Here is an 18,948-nt window from a genome sequence, read left to right on the forward strand (position 1 = left end):
CTAGGGAGGTGGTGGAATCTCCATCCTTAGAGGTTTTCAAGGCCTGGCTTGACAAAGCCCTGGCTGGGATGATTTAGTGGGTGTTTAGTGGGTGTTGCCCCTGCTTTGAGCAGGGGATTGGACTAGATGACCTCCTGAGGTCTCTTCCAACCCTAATAGTCTATGATTCTATCAGCTGAATCTCTTGTTATGATGTGTAGACCTGCTGTGGGTATGAGTTCATACCAAATGAGCTCTATTTTTAAGGAGAAACAAATTTATGGTCTGGGCAATATCAGTGTTTAAAGCAAGTATTCCAAAACTGACCACAGATTTACGTGGTGGATGTTTTCTAGGTGCAGGATGTAGGGCAAGTATAGCCGTCTTCAGAAAAAAGAATGAGGTGTACTTGTGGCATCTTAGAGACTAATACATTTATTTGGGCATAAGCTTTCTTGGGCTAAAACCCACTTCATTAGATGCATGCAGTGGAAAATACAGTAGGAAGATGTATATGTACAGAGAACTTGAAAAAATGGGTGTTGCCATACCAACTCTAACAAGACTAATCAATTAAAGTGGGCTATTATCAGCAGGAGGAAAAAAAACGTTTGTACTGATAATCAGGATGGCTCATTTCAAACAGTTGACAAGAAGGTGTGAGTAGCAGTAGTGGAAAAATTAGCATGGGGAAATAGTTTTTAATTTGTGTAATGACTCATCCACTCCGTCTTTATTCAAGCCTAATTTAATGGTGTCCAGTTTGCAAATTAATTCCAGTTCTGCAGTTTCTCGTTGGAGTCTGTTTTTTAAGTTTTTTTGGTTGAAGAATTGCGACTTTTAGGTCTGTAATTGAGTGTCCAGGGCAGTTGAAGTGTTCTCCAACTGGTTTTTGAATGTTATAATTCTTGGTGTCTGATTTGCGTCCATTTAGTCTTTTGTGTAGAGACTGTCCAGTTTGGCCAGTGTACATGGCAGAGGGGCATTGCTGGCACATATCGGTAGGCGTGCAGGTGAACGAGCCCCTGATGATGTGGCTGATGTGATTAGGTTCTATAATGGTATCCCTTGAATAGATATGTGGACACAGTTGGCAACGGGCTTTGTTGCAAGGATAGGTTCCTGGGTTAGTGTTTTTGTTGTGTGGTGTGTGGTTGCTGGTGAGTATTTGCTTCAGGCTGGGGGGGCTGTCTGTATGCAAGGACTGGCCTGTCTACCAAGATCTGTGAGAGTGAGGGATAGGTTGTAGATCCTTGATGATGTGCTAGAGAGGTTTGAGTTGGGGGCTGAAGGTGATGGCTGGTGGCATTCTGTTACTTTCTTTGTTGGGCCTGTCCTGTAGTAGGTGACTTCTGGGTACTCTTCTGGCTCTGTCAATCTGTTCCTTCACTTCAGCAGGTGGGTATTATAGTTTTAAGAACACTTGATAGCGATCTTGTGTTTGTCTTTGAGGGATTGGAGCAAATGCAGTCACATCTTCGAGCTTGGCTGTAGGTGATGGATCATATGATGTGGTTTGGATGAAAGCTGAAGGCATGTAGATAAGTATAGCGGTCAGTAGGTTTCCGGTATAGGGTGGTGGTTATGTGACCATCACTTATTAGCACTGTAGTGTCCTGGAAGTGGATCTCTTGTGTGGACTGGTCCAGGCTGAGGTTGATGGTGGGGTGGAAATTGTTGAAATCATGGTGGAATTCCTCAAGGGCTTCTTTTCCATGGGTCCAGATGATGAAGATGTCATCAATGTAGCGCAAGTAGAGTAGGAGCGTCACTACATTGATGACATCTTCATCATCTAGATCCATGGAAAAGAAGCCCTTGAGGAATTCCTCCATGATTTCTAGTGCATGCCATGAATTCTAACAGTACAAGAAATACTAGTTCAGACAAACTGTTCTGTAGTCTCCTATACAAATGAAGCTTTGTTTCCCTCAGGGTTTTAGGAAAGTTTGGGAGTAAATGACTTCGAAAGTGCGAAATTATGTAGTAGGGTGGAGAGGATTCCATCGCTGCTTCTTTTTCTGTTGAATGTAGCTATCATTTTTCCCTCTCCAGGCCTCCTTTATTCCAAATGTACTTTTAGGTTAGATGCCGTTCTGAACAAACTGTTGTATGGTAGGTTGTGTTTATCAGATCACTTTCATTGTTGAAGTGTGAACACCTGTCACTGCAGCTGATCTTTCTGCTTTGTCTTGTCGCATGTTTTTTCTTCTCTGCAACCTTTTTGTCTTTTCCACTTTGCATTTTTTTCTCCCTCTCCCTGCTGCTTATTTTGCTTCGGGATGTCTGTAGGATCAGCAACTAAAAGTGCATCTCTGTCAGTTTCTCATTGCAGTTCATGCTGTCTTGAAAGTGATATAGCTAGCTGGTGGTCTGTCACCCGTTGTGCATCTATATAGGCTGCAGGCAGACAACTGGTTGGGAAGAGTGATTTGGTGTTAACTATATGTGTGTAGACTTGGCAGACACTAGCTCTGTGTTTGTGAGAATGGGGGGAGATTGGTGAATGCTTTCTAGGGTTTACTTGAGCTAAAGGCTGTGAATTTAATGGGGCTTATGGGAGCAAAATAGGTTTCACATGCTGTTTTATGCTTTGGAAGTGGCAGACTTTAAGAACAGAAGAACCACCATACTGGATCAGACCAATGATCCATCTAGCTCAGTATCCTGTCTTCTGACAGTGGCAAGTGCCAGGTGCTTCAGAGGGAATGAACAGAACAGGCAAACATTGAGTGATCCATCTCCTGTTGTCCATTCTCAGCATCTGCAGTCAGAGTCTAGGGACACCTAGAGCATGGGGTTGCAGCCCTGCCAGCGTGGCTAATACCCATTGATGGACCTATCCTCCATGAACTTATTCTTTTTCAAACCCTGGTATAGTTCTGGCCTTTACAACATCCCCTGCAACGAGTTCCACAAGGTGACCATATGTTGTGTGAAGCAGTTTCCTTTTGTTTGTTATAAACCTGCTGCCTATTAATTTCATTGGGTGACTCCTGGTTCTTGTGTTATGTGAAGGAGTAAATAATACTTCCTTATCTACTTTCTCCACACCATTCATGAGTGATAGAGGTCTATAAAATCTCCCCTTAGTCATCTCTCTTCCAAGCTGAAAATTCCTAGTCTTATTAATCTCTCCTCATGTGGAAGCTGTTCCATACCCTTAATAATTTTTGTTGCCCTTCTCTGTACTTTTTCCAATTATAATATGCTGTATCTTTTTTGAGATGGGACCACCAGAACTAACTTCAGTAGATTAAGGATTCCTTTATTAGGAAAGCCTCTCTTAAGCCTGCACCACTCAGATGTCCGGCATTCCAGGATCTGGAAGAAAAACTCCATTACTTCAGTAGTTTGGGAAGTATCAGGAGAGGGAAATGATGGTATGCAGTCATTAAAATGTTGATGTTACCAGATTACTGGTCCCTGAATATTTCAGCTTCTGGAAGAGAGGTTGGGAGACTATTTTATAAGAGTATCAACACCTAAGTTAATGTGCTTTGGAGTACGTCTACAGTACAAAATTATTTAGAAATTATTCTATTCGAATTTTTGGAAGCTATTTTATACATTCAGTCTTCTGTGTCCCCACTAAAGCACGTGAATTCAGCAGATTGCGTCCGGAGTACCAAGGCTAGCATTGAATGTCAGAGCGGTGCACTGTGGGTAGCTATCCCACAGTTCCTGCAGTCCCCGCCGCCCATTGAAATTCTGGGTTAAGCTCCCAGTGCATGATGGGGCAAAATCATTCTTGCGGGTGTTTCTGGGTGTGTGTCGTCAGAAAGCTACGGCAGACAATCGTTTTGCACCTTTTTGGCGTGCAGACACCATACTGCTTTCAGCAGATGGTGCACCGCTGCTCTCCTGCTACTATGAGTCCACCTCTCCAACTCAGCTGTGCTCGGCCATCGTGAGCCGAGCAGCACAGCTTCTGTCACCAACTCTGCTCTCCCGCTATTGCTACGCTTCCGAGCTTCTCCATGTTGTCTGTCCTGGGCTCCCACCTCCATGAAAGCCACACAAGACAACCCTTTTCAGCCGTTGTTTGGCTACTGTGAACCGAACAGCACAGCTTCTGCTGCCACTCTGCTCTCCTATGTTTCATGCCCTTTTTCCAGGATTACCCGTGCAGGCGCCATAGCCATGGAGCCCGATCAGATCTCCGCTGCAGTTTTGACCATTGTAAATACCTTGCGCATTATCCAGCAGTATGTGCAGTACCTGCAAAACCGGGCGAGGAATCGACGACAGCGCCATTACTATACTGATGAGGACATGGACACAGACGTTTCTAGAAGCACGGCATGCGGCGATTGGGAGATCATGGTGCTGTTGGGCCAGGTTCATGCTGTGGAATGCCGATTCTGGGCCCGGGAAACAAACGCAGACTGGTGGGACCACATGGTGTTGCAGGTATGGGATGATTCCCAGTGACTGAGAAACTTTCGTATGCATAGGGCCACTTTCATGGAACTTAGTGACTTGCTGTCCCCTGCCCTGAAGCGCAAAGACACTAAAACGAGAGCAGCCCTCACAGTTGAGAAGCAAATGGCCATAGCCCTGTGGAAGCTTGCAACGCGCAACAGCTAGCCAGACAACAGGGTGATTAGAAGAGCGCAGCAGGGCGTGCTGCACATCAGAGAAGCTTTGAAAGCCAGTTTCATGACTGGCCAGGGTACGGTGTGAGAGTTGTTTGTTTCTCTTAGTTACCTGCATATATATATATATATAAAGGAAATAAAGTCACAATTGTTTAAAAACCATTCTTTATTATTTGTTGCATAAAACATTGAGAGAAATCAGAAGCTAGATGGGGGAGGGGGAGTATTGGTTTAGGGGGGTGGAGGAGGAGGGAAGGACAAGTCCAGAAACCAAATCAAAATTTAGGATATGCCAGCTTTCTGCTGCTTGTGCAATCCTCTGGGGTTGACTGTGTGGGTCCCCGTATCCTGCCCCCACCATGTTCTTGGGCGTCTGGGTGAGGAGGCTATGGAACTTGGGGAGGAGGGAGGGTGGTTATTCAGGGGCTGCAGGGCAGTCTGTGGTCTTGCTGCCTTTCCTGCATTAGATCCACCATACGGCGGAGCATGTCAGTTTGTTCCCGCATGAGCTTGACCATAGCATCCTGCCTGCTCTCATCACAAGCATCCCTCCTGTCTTCGTATTCATGTAACGCTTTAAGCGACTCCGCAATTGTTTGCCTCCACGCATTCAACTGGGCCCTATCAGTGCAGGAGGACTGCATGAGCCCAGCAAACATGTTCTCCGAAGTTCATTTTTTCCGCCTTCTAATCTGGACCAGCCCCTGGGACAGAGTGGATAGGGGCCGCATTGAAACATTTGCACCTGCTGCAGGAGGAGAAAAAGGGAGAGTAGTATTTTAAAAGATACATATTAGAGAACAAAGGGGACACTGTTTCTCAGTGAAACAGGCAATTCATAGTACACAGCACATATTCTTTCTGTACAAGGTCTCATTTTGCCTCCTATACTGAAGTGCCTACCACTTTGGTGTGAGTAAGCCATCACATGCGCCAGGCAACAGAATTCAGCTTGCAGGCAGCGGCCACGCAACAGAATTCAGCTTGCAGGCAGCCCGTGGGCTCTCTGGGAAGATTGCTTCACACAACACCCTGCCCCCCCCCCCCACTGCGGGGCTCTGATGACGGTCTGAGCAGGGATGAGCCCTGTAAACTAAACGTGAACAGCCCAGCATGGCTGGGTTTCCCCCCACTGCATGGCTCCGATCAAGCTCTCACTCACCAGAAGTGCCTTCTCCAGGGTCATGGTCTGGGAGCATGCTTTGGGAGTAGGGGGAGGCTATTGGCTCCAGCGTTAAGAATAGTTCCTAGCTAGGGGGCAGAACTGATTCTCCACTTGCCATCTGTGCACTGTTGTTGTCCTCTTCCTCTTCGTCCTCCAAAAACTCACCCTCCTCGCTCCGTGCTACTCTCCTCCCCCCCACCCCCTTGCAAGTGTCCACGGGACAATGGTGGGGTAGTGGTGTCGTCACCCCCCCCCCCCCCCGTAATTGCTTGCAGCTCGTGGTAGAAGCGGCATGTATGGGGCTGTGACCCAGAGCCCCCGTTCACCTCCCTGGCTTTTTAGTATGCTTGCCTGAGCTCCTTGATTGATGTATGACACTGTTCTGTGTCCCTGGAGTAGCCTCTTTCTGTCATGGCCCTGGAGATTTTAGCATATGTAGTTGCATTCCTTTTTTCAGAGCGTAGTCTGCCATAACAGATACATCTCCCCAATATGCAGTGAGATCCAGTACCTCCTGTTCGGACCATGCTGGAGCTCGTCCACAAATCCGGGACTGCATGGTTGCCTGTGATGGTGGACTGTGCTGATGGTCACCTGTGCTGATGGTGACCAAACAGGAAATTCAAAAGTTCCCGGGGCTTTTACTACCTACCTGGCTAGTGCGTCGGCGTTCAGAGCGTTGTCCAGAGCGGTCACAAGGGAGCATTCTGGGATAGCCCCTGGAGGCTGGTTTGGTCGTGTGGACGGAACCAGTTTTATTTAGAGGTAACTCGGCTAATTCCACATACTGTAGTCCAGGCCTTAGTGTCTTGTTTCAGCAGGCATTCTTGATGCTTCAAGATCTGCCTTGCACTTTGGTGCTGGGTAACTTTTTTGTCTTGTCATACACCCATTGTCTTCAGGGCGCATAAAGGATGCTGCTCATGGTTTTGAATTATGACAGTGAACTATATCTGTGAAGCAACCATGTTGGTGGTTGTGGTATCTCCCTTTAGTAGACCGTGTTGTGCAGGAATGTTACATTTGCTTGCAAATGTCATCTTAGCCACTAAAGAAATGTATGCAGTCATCATAAGAGGTTCCTAATTGCTTTTATGATGTCTGGATTAAACTAGTATGTCTGGCTCTGTGAGGTTTGAAGACATATCAGACCTTTTTATGTTTGACCTGGCAAGAGGGCAAATTAAGTTTAATTTTGTTTCCATTGAAGCTGCTCGTAGAACCAATCTAGGTCATCATAAAAGGAGGCATAAAGTTATTTAGTTTAGTCGTGACAAGAATTCAATGAGGAATTAATGAATGGCCTATTTTACCTAGGCAATTTGGTGACATGATGCCAAATGATATTCAGTGTAGTTAAGTGCAGGGTGGTTCATGTTGAAAGTAATAATTTGAACTAATCTCAGTAATAAGCTCTAAATGAGCTCTAGCTACTCATGAAAAAAGATCTTTGTCACTGTGAATAGTCCAGTGAAAACATCTGCACCATGCTCAGCAGGAGGCAGAAAAACAGGCAATGTTAGGTTGTATTAAGTGATTATAGTATATATTGAAAATATTCAGATCCAATTATATAAATTACTGGTGTGTATTGTTCAGTTCTGGTCACCTCATTTTAAAAAGTATATAATTAGAACTGGTTGAAAATGCAAAACCGTGTCAAGATTTGAAATGTCATCAAAATGTAACTTTGGAAAATTTGGCCAGCTCTAGATATATCAGAAATACAAAGGGTCTGGGAGGGAGAGGCAGGAATGACAATGATTAGAGGCATTGCAAGGTTTCTCAGTTTTAAACTATATAGTTCATAGACGAGATGAATGCGAGGATATCAGATATAAAAGAATAAATGACGTATAAAAGGGCAGTCATTTTTATCCATTATAATAGAATAAGGGGACACACAAAAGGCTTTGAAAGATTTTAAACTGACTAAACCCCTTTTATGCAACATCGAATTAACCTATGGAACTTGTGGATGCAAGATGCTTGTGAAGCCAAGGATTAGCTATTAAAATGAATAGTAACATCCAGAGTAATGTTAAATAGGGTAAATATTTTTAAGGGTTAACTTTTCTTTCACCTTTCCCTGAAACATCTGTTACTAGCCACTGAAAGACTAGATATCAGGCGAGATGGATCACAGGACTTAATATACTAGGTCAGTCCAGTGTTACTGTAAGTGTCTCAATTTTCTGTTTCATTTGCACGGTGAAGATACTACCCCTTGTAAAGTGCTTTGGGATCTTCTTGTGAAAGGCACTGCTGAGTACAGTACAGAGCTTTGTTATTGCTGGTAGGTTTCATAGCAATATTTTGACAATCAAGGTCTCATGCACAGGTGTTTCTCTTTTCCTGATCTTTCCTTAGCAGGTTTGCCTTTTGGAGGGGATTGATGTGTAGAATTTTGCAGCATTGTTCATAATATTACCTGCTATTCAGTGCTTATCTTCAATGATGTGTAAGCTTATCAAACAAACCAAGCCCGTGTCAAAATTATTTGAATGTTACTGATATTTTTAAAAAGTTTTAAAATTTGGTATGTTTGATACCTTCTTACTTGTCTTTTACAAATGTCATTTTCAGGTTGCCTTTTTACTTTGTTTTATTTCAGGAGCAGTGGAAATGTCACGCCAGAGTCCGATTGCATGTTGGTTTAGTGCAATGCTTTACTGCTTTGGTGGGTCTGTTCTGTCTTCCTTGATGCTTGCAGAGCCTCCTGTAGGGTTCCTTGCAAACAGCACTAATGTCTTCCTGGCATCTTCAGTCTGGTAAGCATGCACACGAGTATAAAATAAGTACATTTGTTTTTAGTATTAGTAAAATCATACTTGTATTGTGTGCACACTTATAAAGTGTCGTGTCTATGCAACTGCTAGAGCGCCACCGATAGTAAGCGACAGTGTGGTAACGGTAGCAAAAATCCTCCCTAGGTACAAAGTCCCTGCTGTGGACACAGTCAGAGAGGCTTCAGAGTTAACGCTGATTGGAATTAATGGAAGCATCTTGCCTCTCTTGAGGGGGCAAGATTATCTTTCTTTCTCTGTCTTTGGAAGGCCCTCTCATGTAGGGCCATTAATTTGACTTAGGCGTTTTCTTTTTATTATTGGCAAGTGGGTCAGTGGATAAGTCAGTCTCTTCAAAGTTTTGTAAAGAAACTAGAGGGGTAAGTTTGTCCAAAGCAGTGTTTATTATCATTACTTTTAAGAAGTAAGCTAATTTCTAGAAAGATGAGACATGAGGCCTGTCTATGTTTAAAGGATTTTGAGGTAGCTATTGGACATCCAGATTAAACCAAGAGGTAGGTGCTTTCTGCTGCTAGAAAGTAGGGTTTGCTGGGACTGATTTCATCCCCTCTCCTTCAGCTTGTGCGTCCTGGCAGTGATCTGCTTTGTTTACTGCCAGATCCCAGCTTGACTTTATGAAACTAACAGGAGACGTGAGTCATTTTGGGAACGAAGGTGAGGGAAAAATTTACATGGACATCGGCAGCAAGTTTAATGGGAAGGCAGATAAGAAAGAGGCTGTGAATTGGCTTGCTGCGGGAAAGGGTTAGGTTCCAGAGCTTGGGATTGAAGGGTGAAGGAGATCTTGTTTTGTTCCTAAGGGTCTGTCAATGCTGCAAAAAAGTATTAACTCAGGTTAGCTTGCTCGGATTAAAATAGCATTGAAGACATGGAAAATTAGGTTTTAATTTGGTTAACAGCTCAAATTAAAGCCTATAGGGAAGTCTGGGGTTGAATTTAAGCTGCTAACTCAAGTTAAAAGCAGAGTTGCTGTGTCTTACTGCTATTTTAACCCAAGTTCATTAATGAGAGTTAGCTAACCAAAGTTAAGAATGTACCTTTTATTTGTGGTATACCCAAAGAGTGGCTGCTGGGAGGAAGGCAGAGTTCCAGCAGAGAGGGGAGAGCAGAGGATGTATTCTTCTTTAGTATTTCAGTTCAGAACCTGATTCCTCAGTTTTCCAATAGTTAACCTATATTGTATATCTAAATTGCTGTGAGATGCATCGTTATCAGATATGGGGTTTGAACCATTTTGTTGCTGAGGAATGCAGACCTTACTGGACCACTTTCAAGAAAGAAAAAAAAAAAGTATCCTTTTACTTGTTTGGATTTTTGCAAAAGCTAAACCTTAACTTATAGCATCAATTTCTGTTCCTTAAAAACCTCTACCCCAATATAACTCGGTCCTCAGGAGACAAAAATATCTCACCACGTTATAGGTGAGACAGTGTTATATCGAACTTGCTTCCCCCCCCTGTTCCTTGTTCCCTGACCGCCCCCTCCAGAGACCCCCTACTCAACCCCCCTGCTCCCTGTCCCCTGACTGCTCCGATCCCTATCCACACCCCTGCCCCCTGACAGGCACTCACCGGCAGTGGCGGGAAGCAGAGCAACATGGCCCGAGCCTGCTCCACCCTGCTACCTCCCATCCATGGTGCTCCGCTTCCCACCGCTAGTGGGTGCGGGGGTTGGGGAAAGGATGCCCCCTGTACTCACCGGCGGCGGGAAGCGGAGCACTGTGGCTGGGAGCTGGAGGAGTGGAGAGGGCTGGGGCCAGGCTACTCTGCTTCTGCCGGTGAGTGCAGGGGGGGATCCCTTCTCCCAAGCCCCCTCCCCCAAGCAACATAGCTGGGGCTGGGCTGAGGGAAGCGGAGCGGGCTGCTCCTGGCCCCCTGCTAATCCCCTGGGCCACTCTGGGACTGCGGGGCCCCCAAAAGTGCCCCCCCACAGTTCCTGCCTCCCAGACCGGGAGTGGAGGAGAGCCCCTGACCCAACCCCCCCGGCCCGGCACCCTTAACACGCTGCTCAGAGCAGCATGTCGGAGCTTTACTGCGTTGCACGCGAACCTGCGTTATATCGGGTCGCGTTATATCTGGGTAGAGGTGTAGTTGACATTGCAGACAATCAGCAAAATACACTTAATCTTCTGGGGATCTAATGCAAGTTTCATTTAAACTTTGGAACAAGAAATGGATTGGAACCTTTCACAAATTATAAAATGGCACTAGTTACTTTAAATGGCACTGACCCCCTCCCCACCCCCCCCAGTTGGTAAGGCAACTTCCATCTTTTCATGTGCTATAATATATGTTCTGCTTACTGTATTTTTCACTCCATGCATCTGATGAAGTGGGTTTTAGCCCATGAAAGCTTATGCCCAAATAAATTTTTAGTCTTCAAGGTACCACAAGGACTCCTAGTTTTTGCTGATACAGACTAACATGGCTACCCCTCTGAAACCTTTAAGAAAAGTGCACTTTCTAAATGTATTTTTTTTTTAAACAAAACTTGGAAAGCACAATATTTGTATATGGAAATGATAAACTGCTACTGGACAGCAAAAATTTAAATCCTAATCCTATTTTCTGGAGAACTTGAAAAACTTGTGACTATTTAGAGTCTGATTTAATTAACATGGTCTGGCTACTTCACAACCAAAGAGCCAGATGACCCTTGGAATCAATTTAATGGGGTTTGTGTTGGCTTCTGAGACTTTTTTGTTTTGTTTACCCTTGGCTTTCTTTAATTACCATACGATGTAGTGAAACTTTGTCCCATATACCTACTTGTGGTAAATGAGGCTTTTTAAAAGCAAAATCATCCAAAGCACAGGACTTGGTGGTGATGGGGGACTTCAACTACCCAGACATCTGTTGGGAACATAATACAGCAGGGCACAGATTGTCCAAGTTCTTGGAATGTATTGGAGGTAACTTTTTATTTCAGAAGATGGAGAAAGCAACAAGGGGAGAGATTGTTCTAGATTTGATTTTGACAAATAGGGAGGAACTGGTTGAGAATTTGAAAGTGGAAGGCAGTTTAGCAGATTATGAAATGGTAGACTTCATGATCCTAAGGAATGGTAGGAGGGAAAACAGTACAATAAAGATAATGGATTTCAAGAAGGCAGACTTTTGCAAACTTGGAGTTGGTAGTTAAGATTGCATGGGAAGCAAGTTCAAGGGGAAAACAGTTTGAGAGAGTTGGCCCTTTTCAGAGAGACAGTTTGCTCTTGTGCCCTTAGCAATGTCTCACTGCGTAGAAAAGGAAGTCTGGCAAGAGACCACCCTGGCTTAGCCAGGAGATCTTCAATGATCTGAAACTCAAAAAGAGTCCAACAAAAAGTGGAAACAAGGTCAAATTACAAAATCAGAATAAAAACAAATAATGCATGTATGTAGGGACAAAATTAGAAAGGCCAAGGCACAAAATGAGATTAAACAAGCTAGAGACATAAAGGATAACAAGAAATTATTGTACAATACATTAAAAGCAAGAGGAAAACCAAGGACAGAGCAGGCCCATTACTCAATGAGAAGGGAAACAGAAAATGTGGAAATGGCAGAAGTGCTAAATGACATTTTTGTTTTTTTTCACCAAAAAGGTTGGTTAGCGATTGGACATCTAACATTGTGAATGCCAGTGAAAATGAGGTATCATCAGAGGCTAAAATAGGGAAAGAACAAGTTAAAAATTACTTAGACAAGTTAGATGTCTTCAAGTCACCAGAGCCTGATGAAATACATCCTAGAATACTCAAGGAGCTGACTGAGGAGATATTTGAGCCATTAGCGATTATCTTTGAAAAGTTACGGAAGACAGGAGAGATTCCAGAGGACTGGAAAAGGGCAAATACAGGAAATAAGAACAACCTGAGGAATTACAGACCAGTCAGATGAACTTCTTTACCCAGAAAGATAATGGAGTAAATAATTAAGCAATCACTTTGCAGACAGCTAGAAGATAATAGAGTGATAAGTAACCGGCAGCATGGATTCGTCAAGAACAAATTATGGCAAACCAACCTAATAGTTTTCTTTTACAGGATAACAAGCTTTGTGGATGAGGGAAGTGGTATTTGTGATATCTTGACTTTAGTAAGTCTTTAGATACTGTCTCACATGACCTTCGCATAAACAAATTGGGAAATACAACCGAGGCGAAATTACTATAAAGCGGGTGCATAACTGGTTGGAAAACCATTCACAGAGAGTAGTTATCAGACGTTCACAGTGAAGCTGGAAGGGCATATCAAGTGAGGTCCCACAGGGACCAGTTCTGGGTCCGGTTCTGTTTAATATCTTCTTCAATGATTTCAATAATAGCATAGAGAGAACACTTACAAAGTTTTGTGGATGTTACCAAGCTGGGAAGGGTTGCAAGTGCTTTGGCGAATAGGATTATAACTCAAAGTGACCTGGACAAACTGGAGAAGTGATATGAAGGAAATAGGATGAAATTCAATAAGGACAGTTGCAGAGAACTCCACTTAGGAAGGAACAATCAGTTGCACACATACAAAATGGGAAATAACTGCCTACGAAGGAGTACTGCGGAAAGGGATCTGGGGGTCATAGCGGACCACAAGCTAAATATTAGTCAACGGTGAACACTGTTGCGCCCCCCCCCCCAAAAGCGAACATCATTCTGGGATGTATTAGCAGGACTGTTGTAAATAAGACATGAGAAGTAATTCTTCCACTCTACTCCGTGCTGATTAGGCCTCAGCTGGAGTATTGTGTCCAGTTCTGGGCACCACATTTCAGGAAAGATGTGGACAAATTGGAGGAAGTCCAGAGAAGAGCAACAAAAATTATTAAAGGTCTAGAAAACATGATATATGAGGGAAGATTGAAAACATTGGGTTTGTTTAGTCTGGAGAAGAGAAGACTGAGAGGGGATATAAGTTTTCAAGTCCATAATAGATTGTTACAAGGACGAGGGAGATAAATTGTTCTCCTTAACCTCTGAGGATAGGACAAGAAGCAATGGACTTAAATTGAAGCAAGGGCGGTTTAGGTTGTGGTTGGACATTAGGAAAAACTTCCTAACTGTCAGGGTAGTTAAGCACTGAAATAGATTGCCTAGGGAGGTTGTGGAATCTCCATCTGTCAAGGTTCCTTCCCCACCCTGAACTCTAGGGTACAGATGTGGGGACGTGCATGAAAACCTCCTAAGCTTACTTTTACCAGCTTAGGTTAAAACTTCCCCAAGGTACAAACTATTTTACCTTTTGCCCTTGTACTTTATCGCTGCCACTACCAAATGTCTAACCGGTATATTACTGGGAAAGAGTCCGTTTGGAAATGTCTTTCCCCTGAAAATCCTCTCAACCCTTACACCATCTTTCCTGGTGAAGGCTTGATAAAAATCCTCACCAATTTGCATACGTGAACACAGACCCAAACCCTTGGATCTTAAGAACAATGAAAAAGCAATCAGATTCTTAAAAGAAGAATTTCAATAGAAGAAAAAGTAAAAAAGAATCACTTCTGTAAAATCAGGATGGTAAATACCTTACAGGGTAATCAGATTCAAAACATAGAGAATCCCTCTAGGCAAAACCTTAAGTTACAAAAAGACACAAAAACAGGAATCTACATCCCATTCCGCACAGTTTATTTTCTCAGCCATTTAAAGGAATCGGAATCTAACACATACCTAGCTAGATTACTTACTAAGTTCTAAGACTCCACTCCTGTTCTGTCCCCGGCAAAAGCATCACAGAGAGAGAGAGGCTTTGTTTCTCCCTCCCCCCAGCTTTTGAAAGTATCTTGTCTCCTCATTGGTCATTTTGGTCAGGTGTCAGCGAGGTTATCCTAGCTTCTTAACCCATTACAGGTGAAAGGGTTTTTCCTCTGTCCAGGAGGGATTTTAAAGGTGTTTACCCTTCCCTTTATGACATCATCCTTGGAGATTTTTAAGAGCGGGTTAGGCAAACACCTGTCAGTGATAGTCTAGATAATACTTAGTCCTGCCATGAGTGCAGGGAACTGGACTAGACCTCTTGAGGTCTCTTCCAGTCCTATGATTCTATTTTATGCTCGTTTTGTTAAATGAAATGAGTTTTCATTGACATACTCAGGTGGAAGAGATGAAAACTACTTTCTGAATGTAGTCTTGTAACAGTTGTTACCGTATATACTCGTTCATAAGCCGAATATTTTTGGTAAAGTGACGCATCAAAGAGCAGGGGTCGGCTTAAACAGGTTTACACCAAAATTTGATGATTTTAAACTCTGTGGAATCATTGAATTAAATATCTAATACATTGTCGTTTTGTTTACCTGGAGTGTGTGCAGGCATGGAGCCCCTCAGCTGCCTGTGGCTGCGGTTCGCTGTTCCCAGCCAATGGGAGCTGCAGGAAGTGGCAACATCCAGGCCCGCTAGCGGTTTACCCTAATGGGCCAGGAGCCAAAGTTTGCCAGCCCCTGAAATATAGGGTCGGCTTATGAAAGGGTCATACAGGTTTTTACTATTTTTACCTATCCATCTTGGGGGGTTGGCTTATAAACGAATGGGCTAATGAACGAGTATATACTGTAGTTTAATTTCCTTTAAAATATATTTTCTGAACAAAACTTCAAACTCACAAATCCCTACTTAGAATTTACTTTTAGAAACTGGTTACAAGAAAGTTAACTATTTAATTTCTTTAAGGACACAGTCTCCTTGAAATCTAGTCAATTATAAAATACTAAACAGTATCAGGTACTAGGTCTCCCCTCAGTCCTCCTACTGGCTTTATAATGGCAGCCTGTTATAAAATAACATTTTTATTTTAAAAAATTCATACTCTTGCTGAATGAGATGCATAAAGGACAGATTCCTGTTTGAGTGCATCCAGGGAAAACAGTAAAATGGTATGCAAACTGGAAAGAAATAGATAAATGTATATTCTGTAATCTTGAGTGTTACATGTGACTAGAATAGGTATACCTTTTTCACAAATGACTTTTTTTATGTTGACAATGCACCAAAAGATGTGAAAGAGCAAAGACAACAGTATATAAACCAAATGTACTGTTAAAACAGACTTAAGTGAAAATGGTGTGTATTGCTCATGACTCAGTACAAACATTATGAAACCTTTAGAACTATTAGTTATGTAAAAAACCTGTCATTCTTGCTCACTACTAGAACTTTACATTGACTTATTATATGATTCCTATTTGGTCTTAAAGTAAAATAAAGCAGAATTCATACCTTAATATATAAACTGGTAATGTGACACTTTGTTTTCTCTATCTGGTAATTCAGGATCAATAACATTTTAAAACATTATGTGGCATAGCAACATCTACTGGTAGCTGTTGGTAGTTGCATAAAATAGTAGTGTTTGGAGGATAGTAGAAAATAACAAGAAGTAGAGAACTGTGGATGATTCTGCCATTGTTCCACAGAATGCTATGCACGGTCTAGTTTTTCAATAAACTATTTTATTCTGTTTTTGATATTGAAAATGTAAATACTATGCTTCATAATTACAGCACGAACACGAAACACCTAAAACTGGTAAAATCCATTTAGATTTCCCCACAATTTATGGGCTTTTTAATAACTTCCATTAATAAGTTAGTTATTAAGCAGGCTGAGTAGTACAAAAATATTAAGGCAAATTAATCCCTTGGAGTAGAGAGGTGAAATTCCATTTACTGCAACACCTGCTTACAAAAGAATTAATTTTGTCCAGTGTAGATACTGTCACTCTACAGTAGTATTATATGAAGGAACCACTAGCATGGGAGAATGCTGTGAAAGTAAAGGTTAGCAATTCAATATTCAGCTACAAAATACTTTGCATATGTAGTTTGTAATTATTACACTGATCACTTACAAATGGCATAGTGAAACAAAATATTAAAATGTTCCCTTGGGCTGGATGGAGGAAACCATGAATTTTTATAAAATGGATTAAAAATACCTATAACACTTGCAATAGGTAGTGCTTGGCTTATTCATTAACAAATTCTTAAACATACGCACATACATGCAGATCAAGTGTCACTGAATTATTAATTTGATTTTAAAAAGATAACCATTTTGTGAAACTGAAGACTAATCTGAGCAGAACTCCTTGATTTTCAGTTGTTCATTGACCATTTAACATTCTTAACTTCAGTATTTTAGTTCAGTTGTGATTTTTATTTTGCATGACTGACCATAGTGGCATGCAGAGTTGCAGCCTTTTGCAGAACGCTTCAGGTTAAAAAAAGCCTTAGTACTGGATCGAACTCTTACCCCCAATATGTGACTACAATTTACCAATGGCCAGAGTTAATATATTCAATATCCAGAGATTTAATTGGCTATTGTAAATAGCAGTCGCACCATACAATCTGCCAGGTTTCAGAGTAGCAGCCATGTTAGTCTGTATCTGCAAAAAGAAAAGGAGGACTTGTGGCACCTTAGAGATGAACAAATTTATTTGAGCATAAGCTTTCGTGAGCTACAGCTCACTTCATCAGATGCATGCAGTGGAAAATACAGTAGGGAGACTTTATATACACAGAGAGCATGAAACAGTGGGTATTACCATACACGCTGTAATGAGAGTGATCATGTAAGGTGAGCTATTACCAGCAGGGGGGAGAGGGGGTAGGGGGAAAAAATCCAAAACCTTTTTGTAGTGATAATCAAGGTGGGCCATTTCCAGCAGTTGACAAGAACGTGTGAGGAACAGTGGGCCGGGGGGGAATAAACATGGGGAAATAGTTTTACTTTGTGTAATGACACATCCACTCCCAGTCTTCATTCAAGCCTAAGTCAATGGTGTCCAGTTTGCAAATTAGTTCCAGTTCAGCAGTCTCTCATTGGAGTCTGTTTCTGAAGTTGTTTTTGTTGAAGAATTGCCACTTTTAGGTCTGTAATCGAGTGAGCAGAGAGATTGAAGTGTTCTCCGACTGATTTTTGAATGCTATAATTCTTGACATCTGATTTGTGTCCATTTAGTCTTTTACGTAGAGACTGTTCAGTTTGGCCGATGTAAATGGCAGAGGGGCATTGCTGGCACATGATGGCATATATCACATTGGTAGATGTGCAGGTGAACGCGCCTCTGATAGTGTGGCTGATGTGATTAGGCCCTATGATGGTGCCCCCTGAATAGATATGTGGACACAGTTGGCAACGGGCTTTGTTGCAAGGATAGGTTCCTGGGTTAGTGGTTCTGTTGTGTGGTATGTGGTTGTTGGTGAGTATTTGCTTCAGGTTGGGGGGCTGTCTGTATGCAAGGACTGGCCTGTCTCCCAAGATCTGTGAGAGTGATGGGTCATCCTTCAGGATAGGTTGTAGATCCTTGATGATGATCAGACGTCAGGAATTATAACATTCAAAAACTAGTCGGAGAACTCTTCAGTCTCTCTGGTCACTCGATTACAGACCTAAAAGTTGCAATTCTTCAACTTCCCCCGTTCCTCACACGTTCTTGTCAACTCGAAATGGCCCACCTTAATTATCACTACAAAAGGTTTTTTTCCTCTCTCTCTCTCTCTCTCTCTCTCCTGCTGGTAATAGCTCACGTTACCTGATCACTCTCGTTACAGTGTGTATGGTAACACCCATTGTTTCATGCTCTCTGTGTATATAAAATTTCCCCACTATATTTTCCACTGCATGCATCTGATGAAGTGAGCTGTAGCTCACGAAAGCTTATGCTCAAATAAATTTGTTCGTTTCTAAGGTGCCACAAGTCCTCCCTTTCTTTTTGCGCATACAATCTGCATCCACACTGTCATGCACTGATGCATGATCAGTCTTTCTTATATACCATGGAACAATTAAGTTCAATAATTGCTTTCATATATAAGAGGGGGGGAAACAGATCACTAGTCAGTGCAAAAGAAAAAAGTGGATGCGGATGTGCTCTTATTTGAACAGTAATCACACAGTAGTGCAACTAGTGACATCTGTTGCACATAAGAAATAGGTTATTGTGCAGATGAAATCATACAAATTATTTTACTCAGTCCTTTCACATCTCATTTTTAAAGGTTTAGATTATGCTAAAGTATCCTCAATCCTATGTTGCTATTCAGATATATTCAGTGATTGCATACAGTCACAGTCATAATTATTGAATCCAGAACTTCAATTCTGTTGTTTGGGAAAGGGCTTCTACTCTTGCACTGGAGGAAGGCATTCAAAACTATAGGGGGCAGATCCAGATTTTTTGAATATGTGCCTCAACAGTTTCAACTTCCCCGTCACTATTTCCTCCCTTTTATTCCTCCTCTTCTCCCTCTTGGGATTTCAAGGACATGGGTTTAATTCCTGCAAAGACCTAGATCCGCTCCTCTGCCAGCAAGTACCGAGCACAGCTTTCATATGGCATTTTGTCTTCAGAATAGTCACAGGCAATGGTACTGGAATCCTATTTCATAAGTCTCAAGAAATAGGAAGATGTGATAGATCT

At 42.4% G+C, this 18,948-nt stretch overlaps 1 protein-coding gene across 3 annotated transcripts in view; it reads left to right on the plus strand.

Moving 5' to 3' along the window:
* Nucleotides 1-18,948, plus strand: part of TMEM38B (transmembrane protein 38B) — a 50,837-nt gene that overhangs the window by 12,077 nt on the left and 19,812 nt on the right. The window contains exons 2-3 of one of the 3 annotated variants that reach the window (XM_073345988.1): nucleotides 7,963-8,041; nucleotides 8,360-8,516. In XM_073345988.1, coding sequence (XP_073202089.1) covers nucleotides 8,371-8,516 — 146 coding nt within the window. In that variant the 5' untranslated portion in view covers nucleotides 7,963-8,041; nucleotides 8,360-8,370. Of the gene's footprint in view, nucleotides 1-4,185; nucleotides 4,393-7,962; nucleotides 8,042-8,359; nucleotides 8,517-18,948 lie in introns of those variants that run through there. The other 2 variants (XM_073345986.1, XM_073345987.1) reach the window with 2 other exon arrangements.

This window comes from Lepidochelys kempii, chromosome 5 (genome assembly GCF_965140265.1).
Source record: "Lepidochelys kempii isolate rLepKem1 chromosome 5, rLepKem1.hap2, whole genome shotgun sequence".
Taxonomy (NCBI): Eukaryota; Metazoa; Chordata; order Testudines; family Cheloniidae; genus Lepidochelys; species Lepidochelys kempii.